This window comes from Engraulis encrasicolus, chromosome 4, assembly GCF_034702125.1.
Source record: "Engraulis encrasicolus isolate BLACKSEA-1 chromosome 4, IST_EnEncr_1.0, whole genome shotgun sequence".
NCBI lineage: Eukaryota > Metazoa > Chordata > Actinopteri > Clupeiformes > Engraulidae > Engraulis > Engraulis encrasicolus.
The window spans coordinates 17,557,041-17,571,037 of NC_085860.1; the positions used below are offsets into that span (position 1 = coordinate 17,557,041).

At 47.3% G+C, this 13,997-nt stretch overlaps 1 protein-coding gene across 2 annotated transcripts in view; it reads right to left on the reverse strand.

The window, feature by feature from the left end:
* Positions 1-13,997, reverse strand: part of LOC134447373 (homeodomain-interacting protein kinase 3-like) — a 42,731-nt gene that overhangs the window by 8,743 nt on the left and 19,991 nt on the right. The window contains exons 3-11 of one of the 2 annotated variants that reach the window (XM_063196821.1): positions 13,388-13,511; positions 8,942-9,061; positions 7,749-7,835; positions 6,720-6,904; positions 5,066-5,225; positions 3,540-3,663; positions 3,017-3,138; positions 1,329-1,444; positions 671-832 (exon numbers count right to left, since the gene is read on the reverse strand). In XM_063196821.1, the coding sequence (XP_063052891.1) occupies positions 671-832; positions 1,329-1,444; positions 3,017-3,138; positions 3,540-3,663; positions 5,066-5,225; positions 6,720-6,904; positions 7,749-7,835; positions 8,942-9,061; positions 13,388-13,511 (1,200 nt within the window). Of the gene's footprint in view, positions 1-670; positions 833-1,328; positions 1,448-3,016; positions 3,139-3,539; positions 3,664-5,065; positions 5,226-6,719; positions 6,905-7,748; positions 7,836-8,941; positions 9,062-13,387; positions 13,512-13,997 lie in introns of both variants that reach the window. The other variant, XM_063196820.1, reaches the window with a different exon arrangement.

The window sequence follows — 13,997 nt, forward strand, 5'->3', positions numbered from 1 at the left end:
AATGATAACATTACATATGTAGAAACCATTTCTAAATGGCAAGCCATTACAGCACATTTACTCTTAGAATAAAAGGAACATTTTCACAGGGAAATAAGCACTAAGACCGCAACTAAAAGAGCGTGACAAAAATGAACACCCGTTATTAGCTCTTTTCTTCTGCCTTGGCCTAGATTGCATAAATCGTCCGACTGCGACTCTCGCTGCCGTTGGAACATCAAATGTGAATCTATTGTCTCTGCTCCTGAAGCGGTGCTAAAAGCACTAAAGCCAAATTGGGTATGGCAGAGCTGCCTGCTTTCTACAAATACGGCTCCATAAGTTTAAGCATAAACCGACGTTATGGCTAATTTCAGAAGAGATGAGAGTATGCGATACTTACAAAACTCTCATCATCAATACTTAATATTGTAAAAGATTATAATCAAAAGCTGCACAACGAACAACTACTAAAAAGTGCCATTAGAGATGTCCCCTTGGGCCCTGCCGTGGTTCAGACGGTCGGGCACTGCACTGCCGTGCCAGGGACTTGGGTTTGACCCAAGGTAATTTCCAGATCCTCCCCCATCTCTCTCTCTCCCAGTCGCTTCCTGTAATCTCTCAAACTGTCCCATCAAAACTAAAGGTATAAAACCCACCCAAACTATATAGTATGTCCCCTTCAAAGTACCTGTTGTGGATGGTGTTGCCCCTCTTGTTGGATGCTGGCTGCGGCCACACCACGTGTGCTATGCCGATGTTGATTGGTTGGTGAGCGGAGACGGCCATTTGGTTTGGTAGCAGAGGCTGCTGCATCACGGAGCCGAAGTGGCTGCCGTGTGGCGGCACTTTCCTGTCAAGCAAACACACAAACAAATAAACAAACAAGGGAGAGACTGTTACATACCAAACGAATACGAAAAAGATGAACATTGACGGGGCAACTTTTAACAATGTTGCTGTGGAACAAGCCCAATCACTCCTAATTTTCATGGGCTGATCATTATCAATGGGTTGATAAATTAAATTTGCCTGCTGTTGATCTAGTTCAACATATACTGATAAAAAACTATTTTTGCCTAATGAGTGCCACCATTTGGTTGCATCACCATTTGACAACATCACTCAAAATCATTTCATTGGTATAATCATGTGAAGAATGTCTAATCTCTGTGTGAAGCCCATCTCAATTCCGGCAGAGCGCCTTGGAATGGTGGGTACTGACGTAAGACCTGACACACACACACATGCACAAAAAAAAACACACACACACAGTCACACACACACACAGAAACACACACACAGAAACACACACACAAAAACACACACACAGAAACACACACACTTACCCCCAGTCTCCCAGCCTTTGGGGTGGTGCCATGCTGTCGGATGCCAGGGTGGTGGCAGGAGGTGGAACTTGCTGCCAGGCTGGCACCAGGATCTGAGGGGTCCGGTTCGACCACGGCTGCTGCACACACGCACGCACGCACAGGCACACACACACACACGCACACGCGCACGCACGCACGCACGCACACGCACAGAAAGATGGAACAGGAAGGTGAGAAGAAGAAAGCAAAACAGAGGACATAGAAGTGTCTACAAGAGTGCTTGGGTGCTGGCTGAGCCTTTCTTCCTTCTTCCATCTGATCTTACAGGTCGATGAGAACTTTAGATTGGTACGCCGCTCGATACTCACAACTTTAATCCTGGGTGAACGTCACTACCTACTTTTAGGTTTTTGTTTTTTGGGTTCTGAAGCGGGTGACTCAACATTTTCATTAGTCACAGCGCTGTACCTGTTAGGTCTGCACACGGCGAAATAAGTTCCAAAAAATAAACTTTATTAGATTATTTCACAGTGTGCAGACCTTCCTTCTTAAACAGTCTGAGACTTTTGTCTGGCACCTGCAACAAGTGACTTTGGATGTGCGACATTTCACAGGTCTGCCAATTTATTGGATGTGTGTGTGTGTGTGTGTGTGTGAGAGTGTGTGTGTGTGTGTGAGCAAGGGGAGGACATTAAGGTTCAGTTTGTTATGTTTCTACACTGCCATCTGTTTTAGTAACCCATCTCACATACTTTTCACTGAACCGTTTATGACCGAAACACCTCTCCTTGAGACTGCGGAAGTACGCTTTACTATCTCAGCTTTGCAATGGCATTTATCCTGCTTAACTCTGTGCTCAGATCCTAACAAGCATACTGTTGACACATAGAATAGGCAAATTTGTGTGTTTGCAGAACTCTGCCTTGAGCAACATGGCAACTTTGAAACATGTTGCTAATCAACATACCAAATAGGATGAGATGAAGAGGTCTCATGTGCAACCTAAAAAGAGACGTTCCAACCAGCTTGGTATTAAACACAGTCATCATCAGTCATCACAGTCATCATTTCACAGATTTGCTTGATGATAGCTAGACCTTCTATTTGACTAAGAAGATTCTCACGGATCCAGGTCATGTTATGCAAAGTGTTTCTCCGCTAAAAAAAATCTTCCAAGCTTTAAGTCACCATCCAGCTGCCAACTGCCAGCTGTCTTTGGATTGGAACATTTATTTGGCCCCTTAGCCTGTGCTTTCAGTAGCATAGTGGCCGTTCAGGTGAGGCCCCTACTTGTGCGATAGCCGTTTTTTACATTGAGCAAGGTTGGGCAATTGCCCAGGGCCTTGTCTAATCAGGGGCCTTGTCTAATCAGGGGCCTTGTCATCGCGTTGCAGCATGCATTTAAACATCATGTACTGTATTGTACTGTATTATTATAGAGGGGCTCAAAATTGTTCCTTGACGATCCTACCGTGGCCTAACGGTAGGGCACTGGGTTACTACGCCAGTGACCCGGGTTCGACTCCAACCCAGGTCATTTGCTGATCCTCATCCCCCATATCTCTCTTCCACTCGCTTCCTGTCACCATCTCCTCCTTGTTCTTTGACCAGGGCCTCAGATAATACTAACAACACCACTCTACCTGTGCGATGACCCCGGGCAGCATGTAATACAACTGAAGTCTTTGCTCAGGTGAGGCCCCTACCTGTGCGATGACCCCGGGCCGCATGGTGATTGGCTGGATGGCGGGGGCCTGCGTGACCAGGGGGATGGTGCTCTCCATCCTGACGGGGTAGGCTGCCTGCTGACTCGGGTTCGAGGGGATTCCTGAACACGGGAACACAAACCAGTGTCAACATTCAAGTAATAATTGTCTTTCTTTTGTTTCAGACATGTGAACATTGTTATCGTCTTTCCTAAGAAGACGTAGGGAACGCAACAAATTCAAGTCTCAGCATTGCTGTAAATGGGTTTCTTCAGACTGAATATCTCCTAAGGATGAATTGGATCGTTACAAAATCCACTGATAACGTGGAAACTTTTTTGGTGGATGTAAAATAACATCTTGTGGGCGAGTTAAATCCATAAAAAATACTTAACAGGTCAAATTAAGTGTTTGAACTGAGCCAACTGTATACGTATATAAAGATGTCATAACACAATACACTTGGCCACATAGTATGATATGAATGTGATGGGGCAGAAGTTAAGGCAGAAGAGCGGTGAACCTTGGAGGGCCGGGGGGCAGAGGATGAGGGCTTGCTGGAAGGAGTCGTTGCAGCCAAACTGAGCATTTCCTGCCTGGATGGGGATCCCAGGATGAAGCACCGAGGACGCAGATGGAGCCAGAGACTAGAGAGATAAAGAGAGAGAGAGAGAGAGATGAAGAGAGAGAGAGAGAGAGAGAGAGAGAGAGAGAGAGAGAGAAAAAGGAGAGAGAGAGAGAGAGAGAGAGAAAGATGAAGAGAGAGACAAAGAGAGAGAGAGGGGGGGAGATGAAGAGAGAGAGAAAGAGAGAGAGAGAGAGAGAGAGAGAGAGAGAGAGAGAGAGAGAGAGAGAGAGAGAGAGAGAGAGAGATGATGATGATGATGATGAGAGAGAGATGAAATGAGGGGGAAGAGACAGAAAAAGAGAGATAGATTGAGAGAGGAGGAGAGAGGGAGGATGAAGAAACAACTTAGCGAGATGGAGAGTGTGAAAGAGGGAAGAAGAGAAGAGAAGAGAGTACAATTACAGCTCTGCTTATGGCTTTCACATGACCTTTTCTGACATTTACAGATTGGGAAGTTGTACACTCCAGGCTTACTGTCTGACTAGTGGGTGTGTTGAGCGTGAAGGTGCTCGAGGCGAGAGCATCTCGTCTGCTTATAAACTTCAGTTTGAAATGACTCAATACACTCAAAAGGCCACACAATTACAATCTGGGTCTATTATAAAACGCACATCAATATTGTCAACAACTTGTGCATTTTAGCAAATAATATACCGGCCTGCTTGCGACTGTTGAAATGAGTCATCACAACACAGAAAAATGCACAAAAATTCCCACAGATTTCGGTGAAAAACAATTCATAGTGAATCCGTGTATCATTCGTTCATTCGTTTTTTCGATTTAGAACGGAATTGAAAAAATGAAAACAGCATTTGATTTTTCGTTTTTCCCTTTTCAAAACCAAAACCAGAAATCAGATTACAACAAATGAACGAATGATACACGGATTATAGTGCTATGCAGGCTTCTGTGCTTTTGTGTGAACCATTATAAGTTTGTATATACTTGTCCTCTAAAAAAAAGCAAAAGTTATAGCTCACTTGCTAAACTGCACATACACTCACAGGATGGCACAAGATATTATTTCATTGGTTGCTTGATTCAACCGTTTACTATACTAAATTTAAGGTAAGAATTTCAAACAATTCTCTTTTCCTTCAATACAAGCCTTCATAATCAAATAGTAATTGATGAGAAGATGCACAACGAAAACCTTAATTTAAAAATGGTAAAATCCCTGTAAATGATACCAATTCTTCTTCTTGTAAAAAAAAAAAATTCACCTCCAGCATATCAACTGGTGAAGATACTGGATATACTGTATGCAAGGCCAAAATTGACCAGCAGATGGCAACACCCCGCCACCACAGAAGAAACTAACACCCAAGTTACTCAGCGTGCTTCACTACTCATTAGACATGTGTGCCACTACCCCCACACAACCCCATGTACTCCACGTACTAAAGAAGGCAGGGGCTTACCTGTGTGTGAACGCAGGCCATCTTATTGAAGGCCACACTCATGTTGGAACTTGTGGCCAACGTGGTCGTTCGGACCGCTGGGGCTTTGCTGCGGCTGAGGGAATCGTACGAGCCGGACTTTGATTGACCCATGTCCATGATGTGTAAACATGATTGCACACTAGAAAAGAAGAAAAACAGACTAAGGATTAAGATTTGTCCAAGAAAATACAGTAAAATCAGGACTTGCCTGTTTAAGAGAACTACAGATTCTTTAAAATAATAAAGGCAAGAAGCGGTCAATGCATTAAACTTTCACAATACAATAACTAATTTCTAATATTCCTCCTAATGTCCACTGATATTATAATGTGACGTCAAGGAGGAAATGAGGGGATGAGTGTACAATAGAGAGGGGCACAGAAGTCATCTCCTTAGCCATAGTTACTCCTTTCGGAAGGCACTGGAATTAATGTCATGCATTTTTAGCCTACTGAAGGTCTGCTCCCAGAAATGACCTGTTATGTGGTCAACATTTGTATTGCCTTTGTAAATAATTGAAAGAAACACCTGAAACTTAGAATGAAGACCCATTAATAATGACAGTATGCAAATTTGCACTCAGGGTCTTGTTTGGTTGTTTGGAATGTATGTCATGATGTCATCCTGTTGCTAGGCTACACTTCGTGTTGACGTGAGAGTGTGGTGGGGGTAAGTGAGCATCCTAAGGAGGGCAAAAACTGGAGCATTCACTGGAAGCACTGCACATCTCCAGGTGAGTGTCACGTCTTCTGTGGCCCTCTCAATATGTATTAAAACACACAGGGCAGTAGTCTTTTCAGAGTACTTGCTACACAAAGTAACACTGTACTGCTCATATCATTCGACATCATACACACTCTAGGTACACTGGCTCATCCAGACCAGTTAACATTTAAAGATTAAAGAAAAAATAAACATGTGCGGTAAGCAGATTGCAGATTGCAAATACAGCTGCCCCAGTTCATGCAGCAGTACCATTTCAACTTGAAGACATCAAAAGGCAAACGAAGCACAAGGCAATTTATTCATTAAATTTGCAAATTAGTCATTTGAGCAGTGGCATGCAAATGACTTGAAGGAACTGTGCCTGATTACGAGAGAGAGCGAGCGAGCGAGCGAGAGAAAGCGAGAGAGAGAGAGAGAGAGAGAGAGAGACAGAGAGAGAAAGAGAAAGAGAAAAAGCAAGAAGCAGAGAGAGAGAGAGAGAGAGAGAGAGAGAGAGAGAGAGAGAGAGAGAGAGAGAGAGAGAGAGAGAGAGAGAGAGAGAGAGAGCGAGCGAGCGAGAGACAGGGAGACGCAGAGAGACAGAGATAGAGATAGAGACTGAGAGAGAGAGAGAAAGAGAAAGAGAGAAAGAGAAAGAGAAAGAGAGAAAGGGAGAGAGAGAGAAAGCGAGAAGCAGAGAGACAGAGAGAGAGAGGGTTGTGGCGCAGCGCGCTAAGCCCCCCACATTTGCCCACGGGGACCCCGGTTCGAGTCCGGCCGGGTCCTTAGCCGACCCTTCCCCATCTCTCTCTGCCCACTCACGTCCTCTCGCTACCTTCACAATCCTGGCAATAGGCAATAAAAGGCCCCGAGAAATACATTTTTTTTTAAAAAAGAAGAAAAAAAAGAAAAGCAAAGCGTGGCATACTGGTTGCTGTGGGGAAAGTCGAAGAGGTGCTGCATGGTGAGGAAGGGGTGTGTGAGCGCGTCCCCAGGACTCAGGCGGCGCTCCGCGTCGATCAGCAGCATGGACTTCAGCAGGTCCACAAACTCCCTGCGGTCCGCCTTCTCTGCCTGCTGGTCAGCTCCCTCCATACTCAGCACCAGGTTCACCTGAGGGGCGGGAGAGGGGGGGGGGGGGGGAGAGAAGGGGAGAGAGGGGGGAGAGAAGGGGATCAGGTAGGTGAGAGGGGGGAGAGAGGGGGGAGGAGAGGGGAGAGATGAGGGGATGAAGTGGGTGAGAGGGGGGACGAGGGGGGGAGAAGAGGGGATGATGGGGATATGGGGGGAGAGAAGAGGGGATAGGGGGTGAGGTAGGTGAGAGGGGGGAGAGAAGGGGGGGATGAGGGGGTGAGAGAAGAGGGAGCGAGGGGGGGGATGAGGTAGGCGAGAGGTGGGAGAGAAGAGGGGAGGAGGAGGGGTGAGGGAGGAGAGAGGGGGGAGAGAAGAGGGGACGAGGGGGGGGGTAAGGTAGGTGAGGGGGGGAGAGGGGAGTGGGGGGGAGAGAGGGGGGAGAGAAGAGGGGATGAGGTGGGGTGAGGTAGGTCAGAGGGGTGAGAGAAGTGGGGCGAGAGGAGGGAGAGCCAGACACAGAGGTGCATTCAGGCTTAGCCAGGGCTTTCAGTGTTTGTACTAGAGAGAGAGAGAGAGAGAGAGAGAGAGAGAGAGAGAGAGAAAGAAAGAAAGAAAGAAAGAAAGAAAGAAAGAAAGAGAGAGAGAGAGAGAGAGAGAGAGAGTGCACTGCCCAGAGAGAGAGAGAGAGAGAGAGAGAGAGAGGAGAGAGAGAGAGAGAGAGAGAGAGAGAGAGAGAGAGAGAGAGAGAGAGAGAGAGAGAGAGAGCTCTCTGAGTGTGTACTCTATGCAGCATAACATGATATGAGGCACGCTTAACGCTGTGCACCTCTGGCTTAACGGCGTGGGTGAGAGGAGAAGCATGGAGGCTCGATTTGGCACTTACGTGTCCGATGTCGTCCAGACAGCTGAAGATGTACTTCCTGGCCTCCTTTGATTTCAAGCCCGTCTCGGCCTCGTGTTCCTCTGTCGTCTGCACAACATCGAAACACACACACACACACACACACACACACACACACACACACACACACACACACACACACACACACACACACACACACACACACACACACACACACACACACACACACACACACACACACACACACACACACACACACACACACACACACACACACACACACACACACACGATAATAGGTGAGTGTGAGGAAGCAGTATTGCTGCAAGCCAATCCAGCAGCACAAATTTAAGACATGTGGAAATAAACTCAATGAAGGAATGAAAGGAATGAAAGGATGACAGGATGACTGAATGAGAGGGTGAGAGGGATAGCAGGACTGCAAAAGAGGGATGTTGGTAGTGCAGTGTTTCTGGCAGATCATGGGTGAGCGGTTAGGGCGTCAGACTTGCATCCCAGAGGTTGCCGGTTCGACTCCCGACCCGCCAGGTTGGTGGGGGGAGTAATCAACCAGTGCTCTCCCCCATCCTCCTCCATGACTGAGGTACCCTGAGCATGGTACCGTCCCACCGCACTGCTCCCCATGGGGCGCCACTGAGGGCTGCCCCCTTGCACGGGTGAGGCATAAATGCAATTTCGTTGTGTGCAGTGTTCACTTGTGTGCTGTGGAGTGCTGTGTCACAATGACAATGGGAGTTGGAGTTTCCCAATGGGCTTTCAGATCATTTGCTGGTCAGGGTGGGTGGTGGTTAGCCGATATTCAAACCATGTGACCGTGTTCTGGAAGTGTCATGTTAAATATAATATGACACCCCTAAAATATCATCATACATACAATAGAATACACATTTTGCAATGCAACATTTTATAAATAAAATTACGATTGCCTAGGCAGGGTGGTAGGTGTTTATCAAGGTGGTCACCTTGAGTATTAAGGGGAAACCCTGCAGTGGAAAGGAGGAATGGCTATAGGGGGATAGAGAGGAGCAATGGTGGTGGTGGAGATGGAGAGGAGGGACGAGAGGAGTGTGTGATGGGGAGAAGGGACGAGAGGAGTGTGTGAAGGGGAGAAGGGACGAGAGGAGTGTGTGATGGGCAGAAGGGACGAGAGGAGTGTGTGATGGGGAGAAGGGACGAGAGGAGTGTGTGGGTACCTTCAGTCTCCAGGCAGAGTAGGGCGACTCTGACTCCTTACAGAAGAAGCGAGGGGTTTTGGTCCCTGAATTCAGCAGGTGTTCCCCCGGCAGACCTTGCGTTTGGGAAATGTAGCGTATCTGGACACGGCGGGAAGAGAGATCAGATCAGAGAAGAGAGTTTTGAAAACTTTCCACATAAAAAGGATCTTGGTTGGTAGTAGTAGATAAACAAAGAACTCAAGAGAAAGAGGAAGTAAAGTTATATCTGTCCTGCGTAAGATATATGCGTCATGTGCCACCCTGAACTGTGTGGTAGTGGTGAGCTTCCCCTTCCTGCATGCCTGCGTGTGCGTGTGTGCGTGTGTGCATGCGTGCGTGCGTGCGTGCGTGCGTGCGTGTGTGAGTGTGAAAGTAACTACCAGCCTTGTCTAGTCAGTCCAGGCTAGAACACCAATGTGATTATATCCATACCAAAAGCGAAGAGAGGGGAACATTTATGTGTGAGCACCACTGTGAAGAGAACACAGTGTTCAACTGGGAAGAGAAGAGTTCTGGACAGCACAGCACGCTCTGTACCCTCGATCTGCACCTCATCTAATCGAAATAGTACGCAGGCAGTCATATCCACCCTGTTTGTGGGCCTCTCTGCAAGACCACCACTGCTGCAGCTGCTGCTCACTCTGCTCTTTACAGCAAACTCCATGACAACAGCTTCATTCTGGAATCTGCTTGTGATATTGCAAACACTTACGCCAGGCTCAAACTACACGACTCCCGATTGTGTGTCCGATTTTGAAGTCGGGGTGCACCGCACACTAGGAGAGAATCGCAACTGTCAATCTTATCCCTGCTCGCAACCACCGAGACAATGCCCGACATTCTATTTCTAGTCGCAAATATCAAACACTGTTTGATTTCTACGATTTGCAAACAGATACTCTTTGAGCTGCCAAAATTCTATCTTAGAACGTCGTCCAGGACGAGGAAATCTTCCCCAACAATTGCTTACGATGGTCCTGGGGGGTAAACGTTCCACCGATTGTTGTAAGGGGGGTTTTCAGCCGAGAATCGGGCCGATTGTCGTGTAGTTTGAGCCAGGCTTTAGTCCTCAGTAGAATTCTACAACAATGGAATTCTATGGAATCTCAAACCCACAGGCAGGTATTGACAGTTTAAGTGTATCGGTAGGTTTACTGTGGCCACGAGGAAGAACTGCACAAAAACAGCAATAAAAAAATAAATGAGTAAGCGTGTGAACAAGTTCAAATGGTTTTATTCTGTTCGTGCTTTTTTATTGTATTAAATCTCCCCCCCCTTTTCTCTGCAACAGTACAGGATTATACAGAGTTGGCTTTTTGTCTATCTGTAGATGGCTACAGGGGGTCATGACTTTCTTTGTAGGTAGAACCATACTGGATTTCAGATTTAGCTCCTTGATGATCAGTAGATGGCTAAAGCAGGTAATGCATCATCCTCGTCAAAAGGTTTTAAGAGCTGACACTGACTCAGCTGTGTAGAACTGGGCTATTTATACACTTTGCATTATGAAACCCATCTCAAAACATGATTCAGTGTCCGTGTGACTCTGCACGCACCCGTGTGCCCACACAAAGGGAAGTAAGGAAATGGGTATTGCATTACAGCATCTCTGAGATATTATGGGACCATATGAAAATATGCTGATGAAGAGCACACCGCTCAAAAACCTTCACTTGGGAAAATAACAGCAAAAGAAAAACGGGAGCAGTGTGCGGACATTCCACCTTTATTTTCATAGCGTCTCACCTACTTTTATCCTGCACCTGCGTCTTGGATGTGTGCGCCACTACCTTACTTGATATTATGGGACCATACCATATCTGATAAGGTGTGGATTTTGAGAAGTCTGTGAGCAGTGTTTCCCAACCTTTCCCAATCTCTTACGTACCCCCTGAGGTTTTTTGTGTGTCATTTCACGGGTACCCCCTAACTTAACCTATAGCTCTTCCTCCATCCCAGTGAAAATTCCATTGTGTGTGGGTATCCCAATGTGACCTCACTCATTTGTTGTTACATTTTCTCACGTACTTCCTGCAGTGGCGCAGAATTCGGGAACTCCATCCACTTAGCAAACCAGTAGCAAACCAAGGGAGGTGGGTCAACCATGGCGTTTGGGAACGTTAGTTGTTATGCTCTTGGTCAGACCAAGTCTCTAAGAGATTTAAAAGTCGATGATAATCAGGCTAACTCTTTTCACCCGTGATTGGGAACTACCGTGTTCGCGGCTGTATGGCTGGCCAGACAGGGGCCTCTACAGTAGCACAATAAAACAGGAACAGTCCCGTAACCACTAACTAACTTCTCCTGCCTGTCTTCAAAAGAAGCCCAGCGTTTACCAAGAAGGCTGCAGGCAGAGTCTGTTTACCAACCCAGCAAGCAAGCACAGCTGTGCGTTTGCAGCACTTCAGGTTTTATTGGGGTGTCGAGCCAAGACGCTAAGCACCCTTCACATGACTACTGCAGATGACGGGCGCGCGCGCACAGGCACGCACACACGCACACAAACACACACACACACACACACACACACACACACACACACACACACACACACACACACACACACACACACACACACACACACACACACACACACACACACACACACACACACACACACACACTTTGGCTTGCTGACTTTCTAGCTGTCAGATTAGATTTTTTTTGTTAAGTGTTGTTGTGTGCATACAGTAACTTATCTCTTCCATCTCTTATTGCCATCGCCGTGACAGCAATATGATAACGCGCCATACAGTAAACGCACACCGTGCCCTTTGTGCTTGCTTTAAAGACGCCAGCCAGTATGAACATCGTCAAATAGACCATCACTTCACATGAAGCAGTTCACTACGTATACATGACGGCAGTCCTGACTACAGTAAAGAACAGCACAGTACAGGCAGAGACAACTTGGGATGGGCCAGCACAGACTGGCCTTTGCTTCCTCTCAACAACCCCATAGGCCACACACACACAGACGCGCACACACACAGATGCGATGCGCACGTACGGACGCAGGGGGTTAACTAAACTGTGTTTTATGGCTGGCTGGCGGGGGAGATGTGACCGGGCCGGTCTGCCACAATGCTGCACAAACACAGCTAGAGCACTGGAGAGAGAACATGCTGATGGAGCATACTGAGCTGATAGCAGCAGAGGGTGTGGATACAGTGTGTGTGTTCTGAGCACAGTGTGTGTGTGTGTAATAGGCACCGCAGTGTGTAGGCTTCTGTGTGTACTGTATGTGTGTGTGTGTGTGTATGTGTGTCTACGCATCTGCATTTGTGCACACGTCTGTTTGTTTGCGTGCAGTGCGGGTTCAGAGTATTTGGCACCGTGACAGACAAACTGGTCCTAGAGCTGGCAGGCTGGTATGTTGTGATGCACCCATTTCGATGATGTGCTAGTATTCTCTCTCTCTCTCTCTCTCTCTCTCTCTCTCACACACACATACATTTGGCACCACCTCACTAACAAGCATAACTTTTCAAAGACAGATTACACCACCTGACATTACTAGCTATGCTCCACACCTGACTGAACTGAGTCCCGGAGATAATAACTGTTGTTTTTTGCCAACATTTGCATAATTTGCAAATGAAAACAGCAATTAAATCTTTGCATAGATCTAGTACACACACATAAATAAACACAAACAGATGAGGAAGTCCAAAAAGCCTATGGTGGCCTAGAGGACAGGTCCTACATGTGATCAGGCTACCATGGTAACCCAAAACAACCTGCTGGGGTCAGGCCACACAAAGGCAGATTTTGACAGGTGTGTGAAGGCAGGCGGGGTGTGTGAGGGCCGGTATGCTGCCCTACAGGGACAAAGTGCATTAACTACCTTAACATTGAAACTGAGAAAAATACCTTCGAAGTATTAGGTTGGAGATTGTAGTTAGTGCAACTGTGGACACATTTGGACCATGAGGTTTTGTCAGCAGATAAAGGAGGTGAAATGCAGACCATTTTAAGTCTAAGCACAATTTTGACAAAATATGTACGGTAGTTACTGCACTTTGCCTTTGTAGGGCAGTATGGCTAGGTGGCTCAACTCGATGGTCAAGCAACTGGGAAAAGTGCTAGCCTACGTGGTGGTGCGCATGCCCAGTAGCGAAAAAGGAACTAATCTCGATAGAGGGCCCATATCGACAGGACATTGGTATGGCTTGGCAGCCAGGCAGGAAGGCAGGCTGACTGGCATTCTCTTACCTGGTCGTACTCCAGTGCCCCGGGTTAAAGGGGCTGGTGTGTGTGTGTGTGTGTGTGTGTGTGTGTGTGTGTGTGTGTGTGTGTGTGTGTGTGTGTGTGTGTGTGTGTGTGTGTACCTGGTCGTACTCCAGTGCCTCGGGGTAGAGGGGTTTGTGTTTGTGGTGTGTGTGTATGTGGTGTGTGGTGTGTGTGTGTGTGTGTGGTGTGTACCTGGTCATACTCCAGTGCCCCGGGGTAGAGGGGCCAACCCAGGAAGAGCTCTGCCATCACGCAGCCCAGGGACCACACGTCTATGGCCTCGCAGAAGGGCAGTCCCAGGATGATCTCTGGAGCTCTGAGGAGATCAACACAACAGAGAGAGAGAGAGAGAGAGAGAGAGAGAGAGAGAGAGAGAGAGAGAGAGAGAGAGAGAGAGAGAGAGAGAGAGAGGGGGGCAGAGAGAATAAAATTAATGACTGCGTTGAAAGGGTCAGTGAAAGTGACTAATGTTCTGGCAATCAGCAGGGCCTATGCGGCACGTCACAGTTATTTTTAAGCGATTAAGCACAAACGGGGTCAAACTAAAAAGGCAATGGAAAGAGAAAAACGCTATAGGACTAGCAGACGGTGATAACTGATGAATGACACCAGGGGGGTGGGGGGGCGCTGTGGCGCAGCACGCTAAGCCCTTTGGGCTTACTTACAATGCCCACAGGGACCCTGGTTCGAGTCCGGCCGGGGTCATTTCCCGGCCCTGCCCCATCTCTCTCTCCCAATCATTTCCTGTCTACTCTCACACTGTCCTGTAAAAATAAAGGCCAAAAATAAAGCCCCCCCCACA